At 44.3% G+C, this 27,803-nt stretch overlaps 1 protein-coding gene across 1 annotated transcript; it reads right to left on the bottom strand.

Moving 5' to 3' along the window:
• Positions 1-602: 602 nt before the first annotated feature.
• SQOR (sulfide quinone oxidoreductase) lies at positions 603-25,707 on the bottom strand. The gene is made up of 9 exons (XM_060149386.1): positions 25,445-25,707; positions 22,495-22,665; positions 15,362-15,415; positions 12,028-12,222; positions 9,980-10,189; positions 4,772-4,955; positions 2,638-2,705; positions 2,169-2,347; positions 603-939 (listed from the first exon to the last, which is right to left on the bottom strand). Exons 1-9 carry the CDS (start codon positions 25,676-25,678, stop codon positions 882-884), a joined length of 1,353 nt encoding a protein of 450 aa, XP_060005369.1. The 5' UTR covers positions 25,679-25,707; the 3' UTR covers positions 603-881.
• Between the last annotated feature and the right edge of the window lie 2,096 nt (positions 25,708-27,803).

Below are 27,803 nucleotides of genomic sequence, written 5' to 3'. Positions count from 1 at the left end.
AGAGAATTAGATTTGCAAGAGATTTATTGGGGGAAATGTCTGTCAAGGCTAAAGAAGGAGGAACAGGAGAAGGCAAGGGAGGGCTTTCAGACCATGATTCGGCAGGGACACCTGGGAAAGGAGGAGGGGAAGGAAGGAGGGATGGGAAAGAACCACCTCAGGCTTGACGCAGTCCCGAGAAAGTTTCAGCCAGGCTAATGGGAAATCCTGGAGCCAAAGTTGCCAGGAAGAAGAGTTCCACATCCTGTAGGAATAGGCCAGCATGAGTACCCACCCCACTCCCCGCATCAGTCACTGGCTAGGAGAACGTGGCCTCCGCGTGAACATGGTGGCGGAGCAGAGGGGCAGCAGCCGGGCTCTCGGTCCACTGCCCCCGCAGCACCAGTTCTAGGCCACACGTCTTTGGGGCTTTCACAGACACTGTTTGAAATACTATTCTCCCTGGAAAGACTCTTGTTTTCTGTAAATCCAAACAGGCTCTGGAGAAATTAGGCCCGCTATCAAGTAGATAACAGGTAAGCTATCCCACCACCACCATCTTTTCCTCCCCAGGGCCGTAACTTTTCATTCCACTAGTCAAGATAGAATTTTCTCACAGAATGTCAATCAATGGCAAGCTTTTATTTAAAAAATAGAAGTCTATTCTTTCATTTGCGTATTTCCAAAGAATCAAACTCATCCTGGGCAGCCTGCATGGTGGCTGTCCAGAGGGACTGAAAAGGGAGGCATCTGGTCACCATCATCCAGCAGTAAATGCTTTACGGGGTTAGATTTTGAGTTCTTCATGCTGCTCACGGTCAATCAGTGGCTGTGATTTTGGTCCAGGAGCCATCCAAGGATGGATGGCCATCCCTCCAAGCCATCCAGAAGCTGAGCCATCCTCAGCTCCTACCCAGATGGAACAACTTCCGCAGAAAGGCTGGTCCTCCCCAGTAACCCCTGTAAGAAATGACACAGAAAAGTTCTTTGCGTCGGAAAAGATGGGGGTGACTTCGGCCAGCCTGGCGGCTGCTCACACAAAACACTTATCAGGCCATACAGCAAGACTGACAGCAAAGTAGAAAGATCCCGGGACTAGGAGGGGACAAGTCCTGGCTTTGACACTGACTTGCTATGTGAGCCTGAACACGCTGACTCGGTTCGGCCAAACAAAGCCCCTACTACGTGCAGACTGCAATCCCTTCTACCTTCACCTGCTCGTGAATTAAGTATAGGTCAGGGTTTCTCAACCTCGGCCCTACTGACATTTTGGACCAGATACTTCTCTGTGGTGGAGGCTGTCCGGTTCAGCAGCATCCTAGGCCTCTGCTCACTAGATGCCAGTAGCATCCCCTCCAGTTGTGACAACAGAATGTATCTCCAGATGTTGTCAAACGTCCCCTGGGGAGCAAAACCGCCCCTGGCTGAAAAACACTGGTATCGATATTCTGACTTACTTTTCTTAAAGGGTTTAGGAAAGTCAAATGAGATCATTTTTTTTTGGCAACAAAAAAAGAGGAATTATTAAGTTTGGTACTCTATTTACTACTTGAATGCCTACTAGGTAGCTGCCTCTTTAGGTATTGCCTCATTCTTCCCCATGCTGTGAGGAAGACAATGTTACTTTCATTTTGCAGATGAGAAACTTAAAACACAGAGAGTTTAAGCAACTGGCCCTAGGACACACAGCTAGTAAATGGCAGACACGTGATTCAAACAAAGGTCAGACTCCAAAGCTTATGCTCTTAATCGCTATGTTTTCTTTGTCCTATAACATAATAAAAACAAAAGCAAGGTAGCAGATGATAATGTACTTGACATGATTTACTATGATGATTACTATTATTTATCCAGCAGCAAGAGAGAACCAGAAACTGGAAGACAGAAGACTCGGTCACTGCCAATAATGGAGACAGCAGGCTGCATCCCCTGTGGGTGGTAGCTGTGCTAGGGCTCCCTTCCCTCACCCAGGGCAGCCTCTTTCCCACCACATCTGGCCGATGCTTCAGAACCCTTCTCAGGCGGCCATCACTAATCTATGAGACCTGGCACAGCAAGGTGGTTCCCTTTCGACAGTCCTGCTCGGGGTCATATCTCCTGAAGCTGGAAGGCCTTTTGGAAACAACCGCCCTGCACAAGTCGGTGCAATCTGCTAACAGCTGTGCCTCTCCCCCAGGCAATGCACTGACCTTAGCATCACATTCCAATACAGGAACGGCATCATGTCAGCCTTCATGAGGTACATGGAAAGCCTCTCTTTGCTCTGGTCAAAGGGGAAGGTTTCCAGGGGCTGAGCGTTGTAGTCAAATTCCGCGAGAATAACACGGTTGTAGCCAGTCACCAGTGGACACGACGTGTAGCCATCATACTAAAATTGGCCATGAGACAGAGTTGGAAAGTGGCTTCTTTCACGGTGCTGTGTAGACACTTTAGAATTTATTATTTACTCTGAGCAGTTGTAATTTTTTTCTTTTTTTGTATATTCTAATTTTTTGTACAGTGAAAAAATAGAAATTATATAATACACTAAAGGCAAAAACTGAAGTGCCCATATTAGAGAAATTAATTAAGAAAGTGGCAAAATTGTGGGAAAACACTGTTTTCATGCAGAACGGAAGATGGTAAATTGAGACAGTGATTCTTACAAGGCATACAAACCTTCTTCACTGGTGTTTGATTCTTCATAATCAGAGAAATTGTTCTGTCAAGTATTCCTGACTGGGCAGCTACATGAGAAATGGAGAAGTCAGAAAAACATAAGCATCTAGATTTTCCATGAAAACTAATTTGCAAGTAACTTTAATGTGAACAAGTTAAGAAGACCCCATCCCTCTAGACTGTAACTAGAGCACAACTCTTAACCCAGTGATGAAATCTAGCTTCACCAGGGACAAGACAAACTAACATGAGGGGCTCCTGAGGTGACACAGTGGGAGGTACACAGCCTCACTGTGCAAGTCTTGCCGAAATGTATGATCTGAATCTGATCATCAAAAACTACTAGATGGTTCTAAATTGTGGGATATTCTACAAGGATAACCGGCCTGGAGTCTTAAAAAATGCCAATGTCATGAAAGGAAAAAAAAAAAAAAAAAAACCAAATGTCAGAGGCTTCTAGATTAAAGAAAACCAAAGAGACATGACAACCAATACAGAGTGTGGCCTTTGACTGGCTCATGAATTTAAGGGGAATTGGGACCGGGGGGGCAGGGAAAGCTATAAAGGACATTTTTAGGGAAAATGGAGAAATTCAAACTGGATTGTATTGATGATTTTATAATACAATGTTCAGTTTCTTGGACATGATAATGGTCTTGTGGGTATAGAGGAGAAAGTGCTTTTTCTTAGGAGATAGAGGTTGAAGTGTTTGAGGGTGAAGTATCAGGATGTCAAAACTTACTTTCTAACAACTCAACAAAAAATGTACATAGTGATCAAGCAAAATATTAATTTATTGGTTAATTATTATGTTAGTCACAAAATATTAATAACTGGTTAACACCTGAAGGGTATATGGGTATTCACTGTACTTTCAAATTTTTCATAGATTTGAGATTTTTGAAATGAAAAGTTGGGGGAAAATTACTGTTAATAATGAAAAAGACAGGTTTCCCTGGTGGCACAGTGGTTAAGAATCCGCCTGCCAATGCAAGGAACACAGGTTCAAGCCCTGGTCCGGGAAGACCCCACATGCCACGGAGCAACTAAGCCCGTGCGCCACAACTACTGAGCCTGCGCTCTAGAGCCTGTGAGCCACAACTACTGAGCCCACGTGCCACAACTACTGAAGCCCGCGCACCTAGAGCCCATGCTCTGCAACAAGAGAAGCCACCGCAATGAGAAGCCCGCGCACCACAACGCACCGCAACAAAGAGTAGCCCCGGCTCGCCGCAACTAGAGAAAGCCCACGCACAGCAATGAAAACCCAATGCAGCCAAAAATAAATTTTAAAATAGTAATAATAATAATGAAAAAGACATTCAATGGATTTCCTAGAAAGTCTTTCTTAGGTTGACGTATTCAAGCAGAAGTAACACATGTTTGGCAGGTGTGTAATTCACACAAAACGCTCCCATACCCGTCAGCAGGGACGGTGTTTCATAACATCTAAAGAAGACAGTCCCTGTCTACAGAAAACAGAATCTAAAAGGCAATTCCCTCCATCACTGCTAGAGCAGAACATCGAAGTGAGGAATTTAGTTTCCCAAGCTGAGGCCTTAATCATGTACCAATCAGGGCACTCTCCACTGTTATCTGTCTTAGTGCAATTTTCTGCTCTGCAAGCTTTCATTGACTTGCATGTGTTTTCTGGGGAAACAAATGCTTCCCTAGTTTTACGGTGTTTCAGGCAGAAGAAAAATAGCCAACCTACCTGGCATCGGGGGCAAAGAAGGCCAGGGATGTGAGTACGGCAGTATGAGAAGTAACAGAATTCTAGAGAGCTGGAAAAGCGGTACCTCTCTGTCTCTAATGCCCCCTCCCCTGAAAACCATCCCTCTGACAGAGAAAAGGCAGATGAGGTCGTGCTACTCTGGTGCAAAGCACTTAACAGATACTTTCTTCTTTACACAACACTAGGTTCACTGACAACTTGCTTCTGTGTTGGGAAGGCCAAAGTCATTTTTAGGCCACAAAAGTTTCTTCATTATTAATGAAGATAATGAAATCTATCTTCATTAATATAATTAGCACATAATGAAATGCCACTTGTGCCCAACTTTTGTTTTTGTTATGACAGTGCCTGAGGATGACATCACGTTGAGTGGGGAAGAAACACAACTCGTGGTCTTACCTACAGCAGCAGCGGTCTTTGACGTCGGCAGGTTGGTGCAGTCCCCGATCCCAAACACGTTTGGGTACCGCTTGTGCTGCAGAGTGTCTTTATCCACGTCCACCCAGCCGGCAGCGTCAGCCACAGGACTTGTCTTGAGGACATCTGGTGGGCTCATTGGTGGTGTAACGTGAAGCATTTCATACTGCAGAAAGGGAGAGCATCCAAATGTGTGTTTCTTCTGTTATTTCTACAGCCCCACAAGCTCCCGTCCTAACTCCCTAACCCACACCCTGTACTATGGCTGTATGGAGCAGTGTAAGTGCTCATTACTGATCCACACCCACTCCAAGATTTTACACGCTCCTGTGCAAATGTGGTGATAAAATAACTGACATGGTCTCCCTATACAGAGGGCACGTGATCCCTTGGGCAGTGGGCATGGGGGAATCCGAAATACTGGAGTGAACCTCACTAACATTTTGAAAGAACTCATTGATGTTTCTATTTATTACTGAAACAAAGCAGGGGGTGTATCTCAGTTGCTCTCTCCCTGACCCTCAGCTGTCGACTTGTAAAAGTCTGGTACTTCAGTTTTATTCTGCAAAGAGGTTCTCAGAGCACCTGAAACTTGTAAAGGCCATGTGAGGAGCTCATAAGTGGGCACCATTCCCAAACGTGGGCCAACACTCAAAATACATAAAGGAAACCATCAAAACACCAATTTAAGGTGAAATAAAGGTGGCAAGAATATTGGCTAGCACTTTGAAGTAGGAGGGGTCTGATTCAGTGCTGGGTTTACTGAACCATGTGGGAGGCAGGGTGGATATTTTTTCCCCCAAAAATCTGTATCAGGGTTACCCTTGGCAATAGGGCACTAACCAAACCTGGTCAATTCTGATGGCTCATTTAACTCTTTTGTTTATGTAATGTTCTTTCTTGTTTACATGATATTTTGCAGTTTATCCTTTTTATTCCTTTCATTTAATAAACTCCATCTAGCAATATCAAATTGATTTAAATGTCCACAAAACATTTCATTACGGTGAAAACGTTAGCATCTTAGGACAATCCTAACCTTGTAATAGTCAACAACCCCTGGTTTCCATAAGGAGCTCTGTCCCCTCACCAGGGCCTGGCAGTCAGTGGTGGCAGAGGGAGTTAGGAAGGTGACTTGTATTTATTCCCACTCTCAGACAATTATAAGCTTAATCAACCTTAAGGTAGAAGGAGTGGGGCAAATGGGTAGTGTTCTGCAAAGCACTCTGGGTGGCTCTTTAGGGGCCTGGGTCCCTGAGGCTGGGTCTGTTCATTTACATGGAGACTGACCACATGTCTGCAGGACAGCAGATGGAACGGTCAAGAACCGTCATCCACCAAATTATTAAGGCCACGTCTGTATTTCTGCAGTTAACCAGACCACTTTTTTTAGCTGAGGGCTAAACCTTGCTAAAGTTACTGTGCTTGAATTTCACAAATACTCATGAATTTCATACAACTTTTCTAGAAGGAAGGTTAAATATTTCCACATAATCATCATAAAGGTATGAAGTTTTACTTGAGAAAAGAACTACTGGGGTTTGCAATATAGATTTGCTGAAAATTAACATTAGCATTCAGTTGTAGCTTGTTCTTTAGCCATTATTTCCATAAACTGAATCTGATAAATAACTTGGTTATCCTTCATTAACATAAATCATCTATTGAGAATATAAACTTTAATGTTCATAAGCAGCATTTGGGAGACTTGTGGAAAATGCAGGTTCCTGGGCCCCACCACCCCCAGATCCCAATCCAGTAGGTGTGGGAGAAGAACAGGAATCTGCACTTTAACAAAATCCCCTAGTGATTCTGACATATGAAACCTGTAGATGATAGTCTTAGAAGCTCTGGCTTGAAGGAACAGGTTCATTTACAATGAAAAATGAAATGCTATTACTTAGAAAGTGATTTCACCTTTCCTTTCCTCATCTATAAGGAAATGCACTACATTAGACAATCTCCAAAACCTCATCTAGTTCTAGGACTCCATGATATAAAAAAAGTTTAGGACTTCCCTAGTGGCGCAGTCGTTGAGAGTCTGCCTGCTGATGCAGGGGACACGGGTTCGTGCCCCGGTCTGGGAAGATCCCACATGCCATGGAGCGGCTGGGCCCGTGAGCCATGGCCGCTGAGCTTGTGCGTCCAGAGCCTGTGCTCCGCAACGGGAGAGGCCACAGCAGTGAGAGGCCCGCATACCGCCAAAAAAAAAAAGTTTAGATATTTATAAACATAGGAGACTTGGACCAGTTCACAAGCTCTCTATGAAGGATCAGAGACTATAGGCTTTTGGGTACATTTAATTCTTTACAGCATGGTGCTCAATCCTGGTTACACAAGAGAATCATTAGGGGAACTTCTGAAATTCCCAATCCTCAGTCCACACCCTAGACCAATTAACCAGAATCCCTGGGGGTTAGACCCAGGCATCAGCACATTTTAAAAGCTCTCCAGGTTATTGCAATGTGCAGCCAGGGCTGAGAGCCACTGCTCTAAAGACTTTTGGTCGATTTTTTGAAATTCGTATTTTAAACAGTGGAATTGGGTCTGGAGGGAAAATCTTACCTAAAATCTTATACTTCAAAAGGGCACAAATAATCTTCTTTCCTTATAAACCCTTTAGAAGAACCATAACCATTTATTTATGCAAGTCCCTATCTGCAGCCTCAACTATGCACAGCACAGCTGAGAACCAAAGTAAAAAGGCCCAAATAACAAAATTAAGTCCATGCACTCAAGCTCATACACTTTGCTCATAAAAGTATGCTGTGGGCCCTCACACATAGCCTATTTGCTTTTACTTTACATAAAATTTAATGAGTTTGGCTATCTCATTTTCCAGCCAATAAAAAATTAGAAATAGCGATTTAAAAGAGCTGAAGCTGGAGGGACCTTCCAAAGTCACAACTGCCTTACAGCCAGGAAAAAAGAAAACCGGAAAACCACAAAGTGGACACACACAACAGCAAATAACAGAGTAGTCTGAGACTCTTTTGTAAGGTGATAACTAGCTCTAAACAACCCAGTAGGCCCTAAGAGCATAACTCTGCAAGAGCTATGCAAAATTATGACCCTGAGCTGGGGCAAGTAGATGAGCCTGAGACATACTGTGACACCAGAAAGCAAGGAAGTGCTCAAAAATATGATGGGGACATGTCACAACAGCATAGGAGCCATCCTGAAAGGGCTCCTACTGACCAAATCTGGGACAACTTGAGCACCAAAATAATTAAGGACAGGGATGAATTATAAACCATTGGGGGAAAAAACAGAAATTCATGAGTTCATACTAATAATTAATTAATGAATTGAGAAGAGAGGGCTTTTGCTGACAGGATGCCAAGAGTCTACCAGTAAAGGTGGAAGGAATGCTGGACCGCAACATCATTTTGCAACCATCATAGTAAAGACTGGATTAGGCAAAAATCATCAATGGATGTTAAATCTAGTGGGAAACTTTACTGAGTAGGGTGTTTGCATGGTCTGAAATTGCACCCCCCTCACCGCCACCAAACTCCTTATTAGCAAGGAAGAAAAAGAATAATAATTATACAATGGAGAAATTGGACCATATCTTGACTGGAGATCAAAATGAACATCTTCAGGGAGGGGCAGATGAGCACTGCGTGCTTTCCAATGTGATGCCCTAGAAAGACACACCACTTCTGCGGTATTTCAGTCCAAAAAGCAGAGCCTGAACCTCATCAGAAGAAAACATAAACAAACCCAAAATGAGGAACATTCTATTAAAAAATAAAAGTGGGGTGGGAGGGAGCTGTATTATTCTAAAATGTCAGTGTCATGGAAGACAAAGAAAGGCTGTGGAAACATTCCAGATTAAAGGAGGCTAAAGAGACATGGCAATTATACTGGCTTCTGTCCTGGAGGGGATAGCACTAACAAATGCTACTTGTCAATCAACAAAACCAGACTGTAACTCATAGATTAAAATATTGTATCCATGCTAAATGTACTGAATTGATAACTGTACTGTGGTTATATAAGAGAATACTCCTATCTCTTAGGAAATTTACAGTGAAATATTTATGGGTAAAGGACCATGTTGTACGATGTACATAACTCACCTTTAAATGCTTTGGGAAAATATATTATATTACATTATATTATACTTACATATAGAGAGAAACAGAAAGTGAAGTCAATGAGTAAAACTCTATAATAAAGTGAATCTAGGTAAAGTCTGTATACAGTCTTCTTTGCACAATTTTTATTTTTGCAACTTCTCTAAGTTTGAGATTATTTCTAACTCAAAGTTTTTAAAAATATGACCTTGAGTCATTAGCAGCATTTTAAATGATAGTCATTACATGCCATTTAAGAAAGGAAAGATGTGTGAAATACATTTGAAAAAGAGTTTGTACTAGGAAGCTTAACGTGTGAAGTTTTGATGTTTACAAAATTCATCTTTGGTTCACTTCAAAATTTCCTTTTATGGACTCCTTCATTCCTCTAAAAATGCTGAATGAATAAACTGTGACTCTATGTACTGTTTCCTCATTAGTAACAGCTCTTGCCAGAATGACAATAAACAAATGATGCTTCCATGCATCTTCTCCAGATGGCTTTGCATCTTGTTCTTAATGTACTAGTGCCACACTTCACAGAAGAAGAAACAGACACATAGAAGCCAAGTCCCTATACAAAGGCTAGATCTTTCCAAGCAGGATGTGGCTCCACCACATCTTTCAAGGATTTTTAAGCGTCTCCTTTCAGGCACAGGTGAAAGATGTTTAAAGACAGCCCCTCCCACAGATGAAAGATACCCATCATTCTTGAACTGCCCACAGCAGGGCTGACTCACAAACCATAAATTGAGACAATCACCAAATCCTGCATTTAAGGAGCCTTTGTTAAACTCCAGGCAAGAAGTGAAGTTGTAAAATATTTTTGGCAGCTTCAAGTGACTCAATGCCAAGGAAGTACACACAAAATAGCATAAAAATTCACTTGGTACCGGTAGATGAACCCTCCTCACCTCCCATAGACACAGCCTCTTATCTCTTTCTCTTCCCCACCCATTTTGGTCCACCGTCTCCCCTGTTGCAACCCTAATATGCTCACTGTAACCAGCCTCCCAGGCACATGACGACGATGGACAAGGAAGTGAGGGCCTCAGTGTCGCCTGCATCTATGGCACAGCTCAGCTGACAGCTTCACCTCCACACTCACTGAAATCACTTGGGTCTCTCCAGGTTTGTCCAGATTTTCAAAAACAGCCTCTTGTTTATCAGCTCGGACTTCAATGAGGTTTTGCTTGTAGTTAACGGTGAGGTTCCTCTCCCGGATAATCTCCTGCAGGGCATCTGCATACTTCTTGACCCCAAAAATTGCTCCAAGAGAAGTGTTGAAAATGATATTGGCCTTGGATCGCTTCCCTGTCTGAGAAAAAGAAAAGAATGGAAACAACCAACATCAAAGTATTACTCTGGCCACCCTTTTTTTCTTTTTAACCTAGACAAGACTTAAAACCCTCAGAAGAGACCCCGCCAGCTTTCTCCATCACTATGCACTGGTGGGTGAGCTGTGGACCAATCCACTGCCTCCTCATTTTCTGTCAGTGACACAGCAACTAAGAGCAGCTTGATTCAGGTGTTGAGGTGGACCCTGTTCAAAGAGGGCCAGAGTTGAAAGTCAAGCCCAAGGGAAGATAGAACTGAATTGTTTATTCATATATTCATTTGTTGATTCACTCAGTAAATATTTAATGAGGTCCTAGAGTTGGCCCGGTACTATTCTAGGTGCTGAGAGGACAGAAGTGAACAAAACAAAGTTCCCGTCTGCTTGGCTCATACGCTCTAGTATTGTTCATATGTTTCAGAGAGGCTGGTATCCTCCCAAGTGCCTAAGATCTTAAGGCACCTGAAAGAGAACCTTCCTCTCAGGCCATGTAAGACTTGGGAGATGTTATGCAAAGAGAATTCCAGGAGGGAAGAAAGCTAACCTCTGACTCTTTTCTTTTGTTCAGCTCCTTTTAGGATTTGCTCACCTGGATCACACTATTTGAAAGAAGATGGGTGGGTAAGAACCTCAAAAGGCTGTGCCAACCTGGAATTCTCATGACCCAGGAGCGACCTTTTCTCAGAAACAGCAGTGATGGTGGACCTGTTCCTTAACTGCCCACCCCACAGGGTTGGGGCAGGTTTACATAACCCAGGGGAAGGCCTTCCCAGTGCCAGCCTCCAAGCACACATTCAACACCTCTTCAGCCCCACCTTCCCCTCCCCTTCTGCCCACCTGTCCCTTTACAGAACCAGAGGCTGCTTTGAATCCTGTCACTGTCTCAAGTCAAACCGTGCTTTGGTAAACCAACTGTGACATCCCACACATGGGCAGGAGGGCGACAGCAGCTTCTCCACAGCTTCTCACCAGGTGTACCTGAGCTGTGGACACCTGAAGTTGTTTGAGGAACGCTGAGAAAGAATCCTCACCCAAACATCTCTTTCCACTAAGGTCCAAAGTTCTAAGTGAACAATTTTTTGTCTTTAGAGTTGGCGGTTTGCCTATTATACATCCAAGAATATATAATAAGAGCCAAAAAATATTCATAACACTGAAGTTGAGCGGGAGCAGCTGAGGATATTATTATGTACAAACATGAACAATGTGCAACTAATTGTGCAAGTGCACGGATATATTTAAACAATCTCTAACATATATCACCAGTAGACTTTTATACACACATTTAAAAGTATATTACAAAGACTATTTAATAACATATAATACATATAAATTTGTATGTACAGTATGATTATAACCTTGTTAAAAAAATATGTATAGGGAAAAGAATGGAAGTACATGTCAAATTGATGACAGCAGCTATACCAAAGCAATTGGATTATGAGTGACTTCTTCCTTTTTTTCTATTTTGTAAACTTCCAATTACATAATTTTGTACATATGTAATAAAAATTTAAAAACAAAAAAGGTATTTTGACATGGATAAAAATGAAATCCCGGGCTTCCCTGGTGTTGCAGTGGTTGAGAGTCCGCCTGCCGATGCAGGGGACATGGGTTCGTGCTCCGGTCCAGGAAGATCCCGCGGAGCAGCTGGGCCCGTGAGCCATGGCCGCTGAGCCTGCGCATCCGGAGCCTGTGCTCCACAATGGGAGAGGCCACAACAGTGAGAGGCCCACGTACTGCAAAAAAAAAAAAAAAAAAAAAAAAAAACCGAAATCCCTTCTGCCCTCCTTGTCTCTATCCCTGGAAAAGAAGCATACCTTCCTGAAATAGGCCTCTGATAAATACATGATCTTCTGCGGGGCTCCAGCGCACTTCACTGGGGTATTAGGGAAGGTAAAGATGGCATTGCCCTCCTTAAAGTCCTGCAGAGCTTTCCATGTCTTCTCTACCGTCCTAACTGAATAATTGGACCCTATTTGGGGATGGGCAAAACCTTCAGGGAGGCCTTTGATCTGCAACAAAGCATACAAAGAAATTATTATTTAACAAAAGTGCAAATGGAGCCTGTGTTTAGAGTCCTTGTTCTCTGCCATTTCTACAACCGCTCAAGTATTTCAGCACAATCATTAGCCCCAGGACTCACACACAGTGGAGCAGGAGGTGGCTGAGGGATCTGCTGAGCCCAGAGCTGTGGTGTCTGCAGTCACCTGTCAAAGCACAGAACAGGCTTGGCCCGGCGGAAACCCTCGGCCTCCCTGGCCTGGAGACCAGGATTTGAACCTATCTCTGCCCACCATCAGAGTGAGGACAAGAAGCCAGGCTTACTTCCTTTTCAGAGAACCCCGTTGCCTTACTGGGGAGAAAAAGAACAACAGGCAGAACCAAGAGTCATACTGTCAGTGATTAACAAAATTAAATTACTCTGTATCAGGCTGGACCAGGCCCAGCTCTTGGTAAAGGCCGCAAAGGCAGGAAATTAAAAGCATGGACTTGGGAACCCTACAGACCCAGCCTGAGTCCTAGCTTTTCCACTTACAAGCACTGTGATCCTATGTAAATTACCCAATAAGTCAGCTGGTGGGTCTCAGGTGTGGTCCCCAGAACAGGACCACCTGGGAACTTGTTAGAAATGCAAATTATCAGGCCCCACCCCAAACCTACTGGATCAGAAACTCAGAGGCCAGCCCAGAAATCTGTTTTAACAGGCCCTCCAGGTGATTCTGATGCACACTGAGAAGCTTATGTTCAGCATCTGTGAAATGGGGATAAAAGTAACTGCTTCATGGGGTTGTTGGCAGGAATAAAGGAGACCAAGCGTGTAAGGTGATTAGAAAAATGACACTTACGTGGTAGTGTTTTGTAAGTATTAGTGTATTCCTGCCAGGAAGATTAACTGGGTCCCTGTCTTTAATGTTAGAAGGTTCATACAATGCAATGAAGATGGAAAGGAGTGAGTTAAGGGACTCAGGCACAAGCAGGGAACCATCAAAAACAGTCATCAGGATGGCCTGGTCCTTCAGAACCTCCCCAGGCTGTTCCCCAGCCTGTTCTCCCGGCTGTGGGGCACCCACCTGCAGAGTCACCCAACACCTATTCCTCAGGTCTCAAGGAAACAGAATCCTATGGTCTCCATTGCATCTAACATTAAGAGCAACTATTCCTCTGATTACTGACCATATCTTCTGCTGCAGTTTAAGTAGTTGTAATATTCTCAGTCTCAACAACAGTAACCATTTATTACCATAAAATCACCTTGCATTTTAATGTTTCTGCAGTTTCACATCTATGTTTATATTCACTATACCCCTCTGAGGGAGGGGGTGGAATATTACTGACCCACAGACACAGACGAGGAAACTGAAGAGCGAGGTTGAGAGACCCACCTAGACTCTTACAGAACTAGATACCGAGGCCCCTGACCACTGCCTGTGGCTCTTCCCACAGGACCTCCATACTTCCTGGCTCCCAAAGAAAAACTCAGTGTCCAAGAGACAAACAAACAGCAAGTCTGCCTTCATCGTTTTTCTCTAGCCTGAAGAAGTTGTTGCTAAGAAAAAGGGTAACCAAGTTCCTTTTAAGGAGACTTGGTCATAAAGGGCAGTTTATGACGCCACTGAATCCAAGTTGCTTCTGGGAACCCTGAAGCAGGAGGAGACGGGAAAGTCTGAGATGAGATAACAGGCTGTGCGCCGGGAGCTGCGGACCGTCCTACTGCACTGAGCAGACCAGCGAGCAGGACACGGCGCTGCAGAGACCCCCTCGGGAGCTGGTGGGGGAAAGAGGCGGAGGCAGCTGGGCAGAGGGAAGCCGCTGCGGTTCAACAGAGCCCAGATCAGAGATCCAGCCCTTCTGGAGGCCCAACTACATTCCTGCCCCCGAGATCCAAACACCCTGGTAGCCTCATCAGAGAAATCCCTTTTTGTTTACACTAACCTGGGTAGTTTTCTAGTACCTGCAAAGACTGCTAAGTAACACAGTAGCCCTGGTAATGTTATTCACGCTCTCTTAGCCTCAGTTTCCTCATCTATCAAGAGGAGATAAAAATATCTACCTCACAAGCAGTTGTGAGGAGTCAGCATTAGATTCCTAGCATGGTCCCTGTACATAGTAGAGACTGCATAATAACAGTTACTTTTAAATATTATTGTTTCTCGGTTTACTGCAAGAGGGTACTAAGAACTCTCAGCACTGGTCTCTTCAAACAGTCCTCCTCTCACGGCACTGGGCTGTCGGGGCGACAGGATGGTGGAGATGGGCTGTCTTTGCTAAGTCAACTCTGGTGGGCTTTTTAAGGGGCACGGACGTCCCAGAAATTATAACTGGCACCTTTCTCCATAGAGTCTCCTCCACAGCTTGTCGTCCCCAGGTCATTCTCACGACACCCTAGCCTGGACATGTCACGATTCTGGTTTTTTACACAGAAACACACTTCGAAGACCCTGCTGATCCAACTCAGACGTGGCCCTCACCTGGACCGCATTCCTGAAACTGGTGACCTGGTCATCACAATGCTTTATGTACTTATCCACAGTCCCCAGTAAGCTCGTGGAAATCATAATTACTAACTCACCCCATTATGTTTTAGGAAAATAAATTTGAATCTCACAATTGTCAGAAGGCATCTGGCTCTCTAGCTCACTGAAAAGGGAGGTCTAAGGAACTTCTAGGGCAGCATTTATATTGTGTCGGTCACTTCATACCAAAAACCCCAGCTCTGTGCAACAAAACTCAAGACATCCTTCCAGCTCCTGATAAGCTAACTGCTGGTATTCTACCCTTAAAGTCTGCTTAGGAATTCACAATCTAAATTTTACTTTCAAAGGAAAATTTAATCTGTAATATAACCAACTAAGTCCTACAGAGAAAGGTAGTTTTCTTGTAAGTGTGGAAAAGGTGGCTATTTTGCAAGAATTACCATCAGGCCATGGACACGCCGAACTCTGATGATAGTTTAAAGCTAGAACATATCATGATCATTGACAGAATCTTAGAGAAGACTTTTTCAAAACCATAAAAAGACTGCTGAGAAATAAAACTAGAAGTGGACTGCTTAATACTCTTTCTTGTCAAAATGAATGTAAAGCAACTAAACGCTGTTTTGATCGTAGCGTAAGGACGCCAGTGTAACATAAAAGTAGCTTAAAACAGTACCTTCTCATAGTCCAGCTGAATTCCGAGAGCAATGATAAGATATTTGTAGGAAATCTGCAACACACAAAAAATGACATTTTAGACCAGGACCCAAAAAGTGGCAGCCCAAGGGCTGACTCAGGCCCCAAATGTGTGTGGCCAACACTGCGTTTCCATTTCTTACCGTGACTGACTTGGCGCTGTGGGTAGTGCGCAGGACAGCAGGCAGAGATGCACGCTCCAGTTTGCCATCATGCCCACCGTTCTCTGCTGCCTCACACCTCACTGCTTCACAAATATTGTATAACCTGCCTGGCCTCTGGGAGCTGGAGACGCCTGTATTTTTACACAGTGGAGAACGACAGCAAAGAGGCCACAGTGCTTCCCTAGTGCTTGTGTTAACACAATATTTTTCATGTTGAAGAGTGGGAGGATGACTTTCAAATCTTAAAACAATCAGCTTTTTTTTTAACATCTTTATTGGAGTATAATTGCTTTACAATGGTGTGTTAGTTTCTGCTTTATAACAAAGTGAATCAGCTACACATATACATATATCCCCATATCTCCTCCCTCTTGCACCTCCCTCCCACCCTCCCCATCCCACCCCTCTAGGTGGTCCCAAAGCACGGAGCTGATCTCCCTGTGCTATGCGGCTGCTTCCCACTAGCTATCTATTTTACGTTTGGTAGTGTATATATGTCCATGCCACTCTCTAACTTCGTACCAACTTACCCTTCCCCCTCCCCGTGTCCTCAAGTCCATTCTCTACTACACCTGTGTCTTTATTCCTGTCCTGCCCCTAGGCTCTTCATGACCTTTTTTTTTTTTTTAGATTCCATATATATGTGTATTAGCATACGGTACTTGTTTTTCTCTTTCTGACTTACTTCACTCTGTATGTAGGTCCGTCCACCTCACGATAACTCAATTTCGATAACTCAATTTCGTTTCTTTTTATGGCTGAGTAATATTCTAAAAATAATCAGCTTTCTTTAAAAGCTATCTGGTAGCTTGTGAATCCCAAGCAAATGTGACCTGTCATATGAATTGGATCAATATTGTAACTGAGAAACCGCTCTTTTGAGGGCCACTAGAAAGGATGTGTGTGATATAACCTACCTGATCTTGTTTAATGATCTGTTTGGAATTTAAAACTCCTCTCTTTAAATATGGGCATTGTGCTTATCCATGCTGAAGGCAAAAGTATCCATGTTTATTGTGATGGAAATGGGGGTTTAGGATCAGAAGTTGGACAAGTTGAAGCACAAGAGTGTAAGCAAGAAGGATGTAAAGTGAAAGGACTTGCCTAGAAAACTGGAGAATGACTGCCGTGACAGGAGCCCAGAATGGAGCCACAGGTGGTGACTGCCACAGTCTTGTACCAAATAGAGAAGCACTTGTGTTATACAGCATCAATGTTCTCCTCACTACATCGAACGCTCCTAGTGGATAAAGGTTATGTCTTGTTCCCTAGAGCCCTAGAATCTAGCACAGTCACTAAATTAAAGTGAGGAAGTTGGTAATGTTTGTTGGATGAAAGGATAGGTGGATGGTTGATTTCAGTTGCCTGTGAAAAATACAGTTTATCAAAGTGGACAGATAATATATACATCTTCACCTGTATGATTTGCCTACCCACAGAGACTGGGCGCCCTTAAATTCCTTGGTCTGTAGGAAGGTGTACCAGGCCCATTAAATGGCTGAGTGAACTGTGTTGAGTCTTCAGGGTGTGAGGTCAGAGATGGCATGGGGTCTGGGGGTGGTGCCCTACAGGTAAGACATATGCACACTGTCAGCAAGAAAAGCCATTGGTTTGTGCATGCCTTGATGGTTCTATTAGAGCATAATATTGATTATTTTAAGGACTAGTAACAGACATGCTTAAGATTATTAAAAAAATAAATAAATAAGGGAGAATAAACCCTAAAGTAGCAAACAACACAAGAAAGCCTCAAGTCTTTTGAATGAGTTCAAGCTTCCAGGCCAGATGACCTAACTCTAAGGAATTGCAAAAACTTGTAGGCAAAACTTTTGAGCAATTTCAGAGAACAGTGCAGACCCCGCTGGAAGGCTAAGTATGGGCAAGTGTTCTAATTTTATACAGGGGATGGGGGGAGGTAAATTCTGACACTAACGATTTAGTAAATAGGATGTTTAAACATTTCAAAATTCCAGGCTCATCTACTAAATAGATGTCTCGTAATAATTTAGAAAAAGAAAAGCATCAGCGTGTGTTCACAGATTGTAAACCTGCTTTCCATCAGTCAGCAGTCAAATACTCCGCGGGCGCAGGGCGGATACTCAATAAATCTTTCCTTTTCCTTTCTTCCATGTATTCTCTTTTTTTTTAATAGATCTTTATTGGAGTATAATTGCTTCACAATACTGTGGTAGTTTCTGTTGTACACCAAAGTGAATCAGCCATATGCATACATATGTCCCCATATCCCCTCCCTCTTGAGCCTCCCTCCCCTCTAGGTCATCGCAAAGCACCGAGGAGCTGATCTCCCTGTGCTATGCGTCTGCGTCCCACTAGCTATTTTACATTCGGTAGTGTATATATGCCGATGCTACTCTCACTTCACCCAGCTTTCCCCTCCCACCCCATGTCCTCAAGTCCATTCTCTATGTCTGTATCTTTATTCCTGCCCTGCAACTATGTTCATCAGTACCTTTTTTTTTTTTTTAGAGTCCACATATATGTGTTAGCATACGGTATTTGTTTTTCTCTTTCTGACTTACTTCACTCTGTGTGATAGACTCTAGGTCCATCCATCTCACTATAAATAACTCAGTTTCGTTTCTTTTTATGGCTGAGTAATATTCCATTGAATATATGTGCCACATCTTCTTTATCCATTCATCTGTTCATGGATATTTAGGTTGGTTCCATGTCCTGGATATTGTAAATAGAGCTGCAGTGAACATTGTGGTACATGTCTCTTTTTGAATTATGGTTTTCTCAGGGTATATGCCCAGTAGTGGGATAGCTGGGTCATATGGTAGTTCTATTTTTAGTTTTTTAAGGAACCTCCATACTGTTTTCCAAAGTGGTTGTATCAATTTACATTCCCACCAACCAGTGCAGGAGGGTTCCCTTTTCACCATACCCTTTCCAGCATTTATTGTTTCTAGATTTTTTGATAATAGCCATTCTGACCAGTGTGAGGTGGTACCTCATTGTAGTTTTGATTTGCATTTCTCTAATAATTAGTGATGTTGAGCATCTTTTCAGGTGTCTCCTGGCCATCTGTATGTCTTCCTTGGTGAAATGTCTATTTAGGTCTTCTGCCCATTTTTTAACTGGATTGTTTTTTTTTTTGATATTGAACTTCGTGAGCTGTTTGTATATCTTGGAGATTAATCCTTTGTTGTTTCATTTGCAAATATTTTCTCCCATTCTGAGGGTTGTCTTTTTGTCTTGTTTATGGTTTCCTTTGCTGTGCAAAAACTTTTAAGTTTAATTAAGTCCCATTTGTTTATTTCATGTATTGTTTAAAAATTAATAACAGCAACATTTCTTGAGCATTCACTCTGTACAAGGCACTGTTATGAATGTTTTATGTTTTAATTCATTTAATCCTCACAGCAACCCAATGAAGTAGGTATTATTAGTAGTACCATTTTACAGATGAAGAAACTGAGGCACAACTTGATCACAAAGATTTACTGAACACCTTCTGTGTGACAGATATTGTGCTAAGTCCTGGACATACAACGCTGAACAAGAAAGACCCAGTTCCTACCCCTCCAGGAACTCAGTCTAGTGGGCAAGACAGACATTACCAGATAATCACACAAACAATTACTAAACCACAGAATGCTGTGATGGCATGTCAAGGGGGAACCTGACTAGTCTTGTAGATCAGGGAAGGCTTGTCTGAAGATGTCATCTCTAAGCTAACAATAAGCAGGAGTTAGCTAGGGGAAGAGGTGGAAGCAGCATGTGCAAATGTCCTGGGGAAGAAGGAGGCCAAAGTATTTGAGGAAATGAGAGGCCAGTGTGCTGGAGTAGGAACAAGGAAGAGAACAGAATCAGGTTAAATCTGGAGAAGGAGCAAGGACCAGTCTACGTGGGGCCTGGGGGACACATTCCAAACAAACAGAACTCTGAATCAGGGAAAAAATCAGAGACACAGACACACTGAGGCTAGATTTCAGCAGTACCCTCACATTGTAAATAGGATAGGAAAGTGTAAACAAAGAATGGAAATGATTTGGTAAATTTTTTAATATTTTCAAAAGAATATTGATTGATTTATGTAAGCTAGAAAAAAGTTCTCTAGGGGCATGTTAAAGAATTAAAACCTTGAACTTAAATGAAACCATCATGGATAATGGCAAGGAAAAATGGCTAACTGGATGTCTGAATCAAAAATCTAAAAGATCCAGGCAGGCTGGGAGGGTGAACCACAACCAAGAAGAAGAGACGTTATATGTAGATTTCTGATATCTGGCTATGGAATATTTTTGCTTAAAAAATCTCGGAGGGCTTCCCTGGTGGCGCAGTGGTTGAGAGTCCGTCCGCCTGCCGATGCAGGGGACGCGGGTTCGTGCCCCTGTCCGGGAGGATCCCACATGCCACGGAGCGGCTGGGCCTGTGAGCCACGGCCGCTGAGCCTGCCCGTCCGGAGCCTGTGCTCCGCAACAGGAGAGGCCACAACAGTGAGAGGCCCGCGTACCGCAGAAAAAAAAAAAATCTCGGAGAAGAGTCTCACCAACTAATACCAACTTCTTTCACAGCCCTAAAACAAGACTCTACAACTCTCCCAAGGGTCTAGGCCTTAGATGTCGAAGCAGCACTCAGAAGTGAGAGCACCTCCCAGGGCCTCTCATTCTCAAGAGATAAGACAAGTTTATGTTCCTTAAGATACACACAAACCCAATCACAGAGGACTCTGAGCTATTCCTATAATGCAAAGGGGTCTGACTAGGAGGCAGGCACTGCTGTACCAAAGGGGGATGTGTATTAGAAGATACAAGTCCGCTGGTCCCATGAGCTGGCAGCAGACTGGCAAGGGAAATGAGTCCCAAAACTCAGTCTTGTGAATTGAGAACAATCTTGTGTTTAATCCAGTCTGCTCTCCTGGACATGCTGCGGAAAATATGGAAGTGTTTCAACAGGGAGAAAATAATACATATATAACATATAAACTTTTTAATTGAATGTAAATAAATAAATATGTATGTATATATTTTAGGATGGGGGATGCTTGACTTGACAGTAGATCATGTGAAAAAAAGACCCAGTGGTTTGAACTGACCTCTAGCCCAGCATGAATCAGCACTGTGATAACTTGGCAAATGCTAGCTTGGATTCTATCTAGTTGTGGGAGAGAATGTCCCACTCTATTCTGGGCTGTTCTGTAGTGTTGGCTACTCTTCCAGGCACCTCTAGGGGCCATGGATCATGGGGGCAAAACAAGCCAGATGCCGTCTCAAGCAGGGTAAAGAGGGTAGTGAGAGGGCTGGAGCTCCTGAAATCTGAGGAAAGTGGAGACAGGAGGACAAGTCTACCTGAGGAGAAGACTGACACAGACTCTAGGAACCACCTTCAAATAGTGGGAGGGTTTCTCCACAGAAAAGAGAGAAGGCCTTCTCTCCCACACTGTAGGAAGAATAAGGGACAAGAACAGTATTATGGCCACTAACACCCTGGCCCAAGAAAGAACAAAAAAGAGGTTACAGGGAGGTAGATTCTGACTCATTAAAGGCAGAACTTTCATATAACCTGTCTGTCTATAAAAAATGAAGAGGGATAACTTGTCAGAGAAGTCCCTGGCCCTGGAGAGTGTAAATACTAACCCATTTCAAATTCAACCCCCTACCCCACGCGCTCCAATCCCAGTAATTCGGCTCTATTTTTTTAAAATTAATATTCATCACCTTCTAACACATTATATAACTTATTATGTCTACTGTTTATTGTATGTCCTCCTCCACTAGAATATAAAATCCAGGACAATAAGGATTTTTGTCTATTGTCGTTCACTTGTATATCCCTAAAACTGTACCTAGGTTACAATAATGCTTAATAAATATTGAGGAAGGAAGGAAGGAAGGGAGGGAGAGAGGGTGAGGAGGGAGGGAGGAAGGAAGCGGGGAAGGAGGGTTGGTTCAGGGTTGATCAGGGCTCAGGGAAAGGCTGCAAACAATCTCTGAACTCCTTGAAATTAAATGCAAAATTAGGTACATATATGCATTTTCTAGACTGGGCTAATTAAGATCCACACTCAGAAAGATCCATGACCTAAGGAAAGGCTGAGAATGCCTGGCGGCAATGGTCCCTGCTTAGAGCCAGGGGTTGGATCTGAAAGATTCCCACCAACTCTCAGATTCCACAGTTCTGTGAAAATGCTGGAGTGCCCAGTCTGGAGGGAGCCGGGTCAGGATATTAAGGCCAATAACACCCTGGGGGCCCAAGAACCATGGGAGCCCGGAACAGGGCTGTGCGGCACGACGGCTGTCCTGGGCTCAGCAGCAGACGAGGGGACACGACGCCCCGATGGCTCCTAAGCCTGTCTTCTCACCATCCTGCCCTCATGCCCTCAGTCAGACACAGGGGCTGCAGTTGCTGAAAAGCTGTGATCCCTGTGTGGTGGGGGTGGGAGGAGACTTCTGAATGGTGCAGGGCAACCATGAGCCGCAAGCTGCGGCAGCAGCAATTCTCAGCCCTGGCACCACCGCAGTCACACGGTTCCCTAACAGCTCCGGCAGAGCTCCCCCGAGTGTGACTGGGATGGATACTTCCCAACACCCCCTTCCTCTGCAGGACCAGGGTCAGATAGAGAGGCTGGCTGCTTCAAAGGGAAAAGGAGGGAGGTACCTGGTATTTTCACACAGAGCGGTAGTATTTGTGCAATAAAAATTCAGGCATATGATACTGTACCAAGCAATAGGACAAACAGTGGTGTTCAATAAATACTTGTCTTCGTTGTTGATTTATTAATTCAGCATCACTCAGTCCTTCCAGCTATCCCATCCTCCATTCCCCACACCCCCTCCCATCTCATGCAGTATTCAGCACACACACACGTGCACACACGCACATGTATACTGCCCTCTTACCATGAAGCTGTCCAGTTTGATAATGGCTGTGCGTTCAATACAAGCCCTCAGGTTAACAAAAGCCAAAGGACCCGGACGGTTACCTCCTTGTCGTTGTCTGTGTGGATGCAGTTCTTGTCTGGGTTCAGATCAACCACTCTAGCTTTGATCCACTCTACACCAGATGGAATCACACTTGCTGTGGGACGGCCAGATGAGGCTAATGGTTTGGCACCAGCTCCCACCAGGGTCCAGATTGGCTGGTAGAAATGTCTCTAAGAAACAAAGTATTGGGAGATTCATGTCAATGTGAGGCCGATCAAAAGGGTCATAGCTCAAAGTACGTGAGCTAGACTCTCTCAGTTCTTCCCTCCAGACCCCTGGAGCATCACAGAGAAAAGTCTCCAGAAGGTGAGTCTTCCCCCCACCGACTCCACTGACGTCTCCTACTGTGCTAAGCTCTGAAGGGCAGTCACCTACAAAAGAATTCTGCCAAGATCAGCGAAAAAAGCCATAAACTATCTTTAGTGAGCACTGTACTATTTATTGCTTAGAGTAGATTTGGTGTTTAACATGTACATGTTACTTATACATGCATATGAACACACACACATTATTAATCCGTTTATGTGCACGGATATAAAGAAAAAGTAAGCCCAAAAACCTAAATATGGTTCCTCAGAAATTTGTGAGGTGAGTCTGAAAAGTTTACTGCCGCTTTGGGGATGCTCAAAACTTCATTAACTTCCCACTGTGTTTCCCAAGACCATGGGGAGGACTACAGACATCCCCTATCAGCACTAGGATCCCTCTTCTCCTTTCTCAGAGGCATCAGATCCCACCATGATACCCAAACTTCCAGTATTTTCTGGAGTTTTTCTGCCTCAGATGGTCCACTCTTGATCTCAGTTAGCTGTGAAAGTTCTAGGCTTGGGGCCAAAGGGTATATTGGCTTAATGGTCTCTGAGAATTCCAATACATCCATGGAGCAGACCGGGGGACTAAGAGATCTCAACTTTGTCAAAATGCCTCATACTGGCCAGACAGAATTGCCAACACCCCCAGAGAGTGAAGAGGACATAAGGAACAGCTCTGCAATCTCCCTACAGCCATAATGCATGGGATCAAAGATAAGGGGGTTAGGGCTTCCCTGGTGGCGCAGTGGTTGAGAGTCTGCCTGCCGATGCAGGGGACACGGGTTCGTGCCCCGGTCCGGGAAGATCCCACATGCCACGGAGCGGCTGGGCCCGTGAGCCATGGCCGCTGAGCCTGCGCGTCCGGAGCCCGTGCTCCGCAACGGGAGAGGCCACAACAGTGAGAGGCCCGCGTACCGCAAAAAAAAAAAAAAAAAAAAAAAAGATAAGGGGGTTAGAGGTCTCCAGTTGTGAGAGCTCCAGCTGTGAGAGCTCAACGATTTCAAGTCCATCTTGAACAGAAAAGGGAATGAAAATACAAATTCGAATTATTTTTTAGACTGCAAACAAGCACGAGCTCTAGCAATCACTAAACCAGACACGGGAGGGAAAGTGCCAAAGGCCTGAGCCGCTGGCAGCTCCTGTGACAGCCCCTGTCATGCACTTCCTCACAGAGCAGGACAGACTCCATTCTGGCCTCCTGAATTGTGTCCAGTGCCTTGGAGGGGCCTGTCTCATCACAAAGAGTAGCCCCACTGGGAGGCCTTCCGTGGGTTAGCTACAATCCACCACAGGCCACCTGATACAGCTCTCAGACCACTGTCGTTTAAAATGTTGTCCCTGAATTAAAGTCACTTTTAAAAGGAAATAGACGGAGAGTGCCCTCCAGTCTCCCCACAGATCACAACGTATCAGTTGGAGACTGCAAAAAATGCCCTGGGCAGCCTCGTTTTGTACTGGGAAGACTTCCTGAAAAGGACTGTGCCTTTCTTGCCCTACCCTCTCCACCAAACCGGCACCAGATCCATTTTGCTTTTTCCTCCCAAAGATACAGCTTCCCACTGGTGCACACCCAGTTCCTTAGGAAACATTAAGCCAACCGCCAAAAATCTTGACTATTTTTTGAAGCTTTGGACAATCTTAAAATATTTTTCATGAAATAGTGCCTTACAAGCACTTCCCAACTTCCCACCTCGTGTCTGCCACCTTTTTCTGCTTTATAATCTGTTTATAATCTCTTACACTTAAATTCCTCAAGCCCACTGACACCTTTTCAGTAGGTTTTCACCTTTTCCCCACCGCCCCTCAACTCATCACCCTTTCTCCAGACTGGAACAGGGAAAGGAACGTGCAACGGCCACTGATTTTCCTCTGGACATGAGACTGAAGGTGGAGGATGACATGAGTTGAATTGTTTCTCTCCAAAAAATATGCTGACGTCCTAACCCCAGGACCTGCGATCGTGACCTTATTTGGAAATAGGGTCTTTGCAGATGTAATCAAGTTAAGATGGGGTCACGCTGGATTAGAATGTCCTTGACTCTCTAATGTCTATCCATCAGACTGTCTAACGTCTAATCCAATGACTGGTGTCCTTATAAGTAGGTCATGTGAAGACACTAGAGCCACACAGAGAGAAGGCCATGTGAAAACAGAGGCAGAGATTGGAGTGATCTACAACAAGCCAAGGAACACCAAGGACTGTCCACAACCATAGAAACTAGGAGAGAGGCATGAGACAGCTTCCCCTTCCCCCTCAGCCTTCGAGAGGAGCATGGCCTTGCTAACACCTTGGTTTGGGACTTCTAGCCTCCAGAACTGCGAAAGAATAAATTATCTGTTGTTTTACGCTACCCCCTTTATGGTAATTTGTTATGGCAGCCCTAAGAAACTAACAGAGAGAAGAACGTAAGCCAAGAGATCTGTCCTCGCTCTCTCCCTCCCCCCACCTTCTCCCAATTCTTTTGGACGACCTGCTTTTTGTGCCCAGAAAGAGAAGCACTAACCTGGGAACACGGTGGCCTAGGCATGACAGTCATCCCCAACCCAGCCCCTAACCTACACATGCATGTGCACGACACACACACACACACACGCACACGCACACACACACGCATGCTCTCAAAAGGAGGAGACTTACCTCACTGGGCTCAACGATGGCCACGTTCTCTGCGCCCACTTTCCTCTTCATGCGGGCAGCCATGGTGATCCCACCACTGCCCCCACCCAGCACCAGCACCTCATAGTGGTTCTTAGCTGCGAGGCTGGCCCCTGTGTGAAGCTGGAGTGGTTTGGCCTGCTGACAGCCCAGCCTGAGGAGGCAGGCAAAGAGTCGGACACGGGGGCCAGACACCACAGCAGCCAGCGGGGTCATCTTCAGGCTAGAAAGGAACAGATAAGGCTCTGTGTAAGGAAGGAGCCACTATGGGACCGAAGCATTTTCATTCAGGGAGGGAGGGGAGGCTGGCATCTGGCCGGCTCGAGCTGGTTGCCGCCGTTTCAACACCACCTCCCCACCTGGCTGTGGTCAAGAGCTTCTCGGGAATGCTCCACAGATGGCTAACAATTGGCTAAGCTTTCCTTTCCTCCCTCTCCTCCTCCTTGCAGGACATCTCAGACTTTGAACCAAGTAAGTCTCATCTTTTAAGCTCTCCTCATAATGTGCCTGTACCTCTCCTTATCCCTCCCTAAAGCTAGGGCATCATCTACAGTATCCCGCTGCCATCCTTCTCTGAGGCACATTCCTCAATTCTTTCTTTGGCTTTTCAGTCCCCCAAATATGTATGAGTCTACAGATAGACACCTGAACAATCCCTTGCCACAAAGGGCACCTGAGACCTTGCTGAAACACAAAGAGTCCAGCAAGAAACCCACCTTCTCAGCAGCTCAGAGTTCAGGCCAAGGTAATCAGAGCCTCCGCCCCACTAAGAAGTACCCGGATCTGCCTGCCCAGCAACACACGATTTAAATCACTGGCTACAGACACATAAGCAAAGGCCCTCCATATCTATGGCAGTTTCAACCAGATGATGCAAAAGCCATAAAAGGAGCCCTGCCTGGTATCATAAAGTTATATTTTATGAAAAGAATCTGCATACGCTGCTGACTAGTCTTTTATTATATCCACCCAATTTGGTAAATAATCTCCCCGAATAGTTTTCCCAAGAGACACACTTTAACCTTTAGGAAAAGGTGTTTCTGCTCTGAGCAGCTGGTGCTTTGGCAGTGAGGAAATGAAGGCGTCTCAGAAGCTGGCCTTGGCGTCATCCCATCCACAGATCCGGCCTTACATCTTGGATACAGTCTATTGTATAACTTGAGGGGTCCAGACCAAAATATCTCCCTCCCTGCGTATTGCAGCACCCCAAATTCCACCACCAAGCTCAGTCCTGTGGGTTCAACAATGCCCCAGGAACCCTTTATTAACATGCAAGTACCCAGCTGGGGGATAACACTTCTAGCTGCTAAGTTCACCAACTTCTTAACGGGAACAACTTAATTATATGACTCCCCCCCCTCCACCGCCTCCAGTGGAGAAGAGGAAGGCTACACGAGGGAATTAGAGAAAGCTGGGAGGGAAAAGGAAAGGAAGAAAGAAGGGCCCTGGAGGAGTGAGAAGGAGGGGCCGGAGTGATGATTTTAATTAAGATTAACTCTACTCCAGTGTTGTGGAACCCCTGACAATTTCCTCAGTATTTCAGATCTGAAAAGCAACCCAGAGCTGGGGGAAGGGACATGGGGGCTACAGAAAGTGGGGCAGAATCATACACGGTTGCCACAAGTTTAAATCAGTATGACCCTTATAGAAAACATTTCTCATCCTTTGACCCTGCACTTCCATTTCTGGGACTCTGTTCTAAGGAAGTAACCTCTAATACTTAAGAAGACAAACCTTTACAAAGATATATCTCACATATTCATTCATAATACGTTCAACCCTGAGTTAACTGGTTTGTGGATTGGATCTGATTACGTCCTGGTTACAGAAAAAACAACTGCAGGCTCCACGCTGGCCAAGGAAGGCTCAGGCTCCAGTCTATTCTAACCAAGGCTAATTTATGATTACTTCTCTTTTAAATATGGGGGCGGGTGCGGGGAGATGGGCAGGAATAGCCATCTGCTTGTTAAAACTTTGGGGAAGGGTTAAGTAAAATATGGTTACACAAGATGACCTATGTAGTCTTTTCAAATTATGTTTACATAATTAGTCTTTTCCAGAATAATTACGTAACGATCAGGATATAATTGGAATTACAATATGAGTTCAACTATGTAAGAGAAAGTGTATTTTAAAAAAAATAGCAAAATGTTAACACTGGGTAAGTGGTTTTTCTCTGGGTTTTAGAACAATGGGTGATTTTGATTTCTTCTGCTTTTCTGTATCTTATAAAATCTCTACTGTACACATATATTAATGTTATAATAATGAAATCTATTTTGATGACAATCACAAACATGTACTAAGTCCTTTACATAAACATTTAACTTGTGAGATGGCT

Source organism: Lagenorhynchus albirostris, chromosome 1 (assembly GCF_949774975.1).
Source record: "Lagenorhynchus albirostris chromosome 1, mLagAlb1.1, whole genome shotgun sequence".
Taxonomy (NCBI): Eukaryota; Metazoa; Chordata; class Mammalia; order Artiodactyla; family Delphinidae; genus Lagenorhynchus; species Lagenorhynchus albirostris.
The sequence above is the reverse complement of the archived record's forward strand: the minus strand, read 5'-3'. Positions and strand labels throughout refer to the sequence as shown.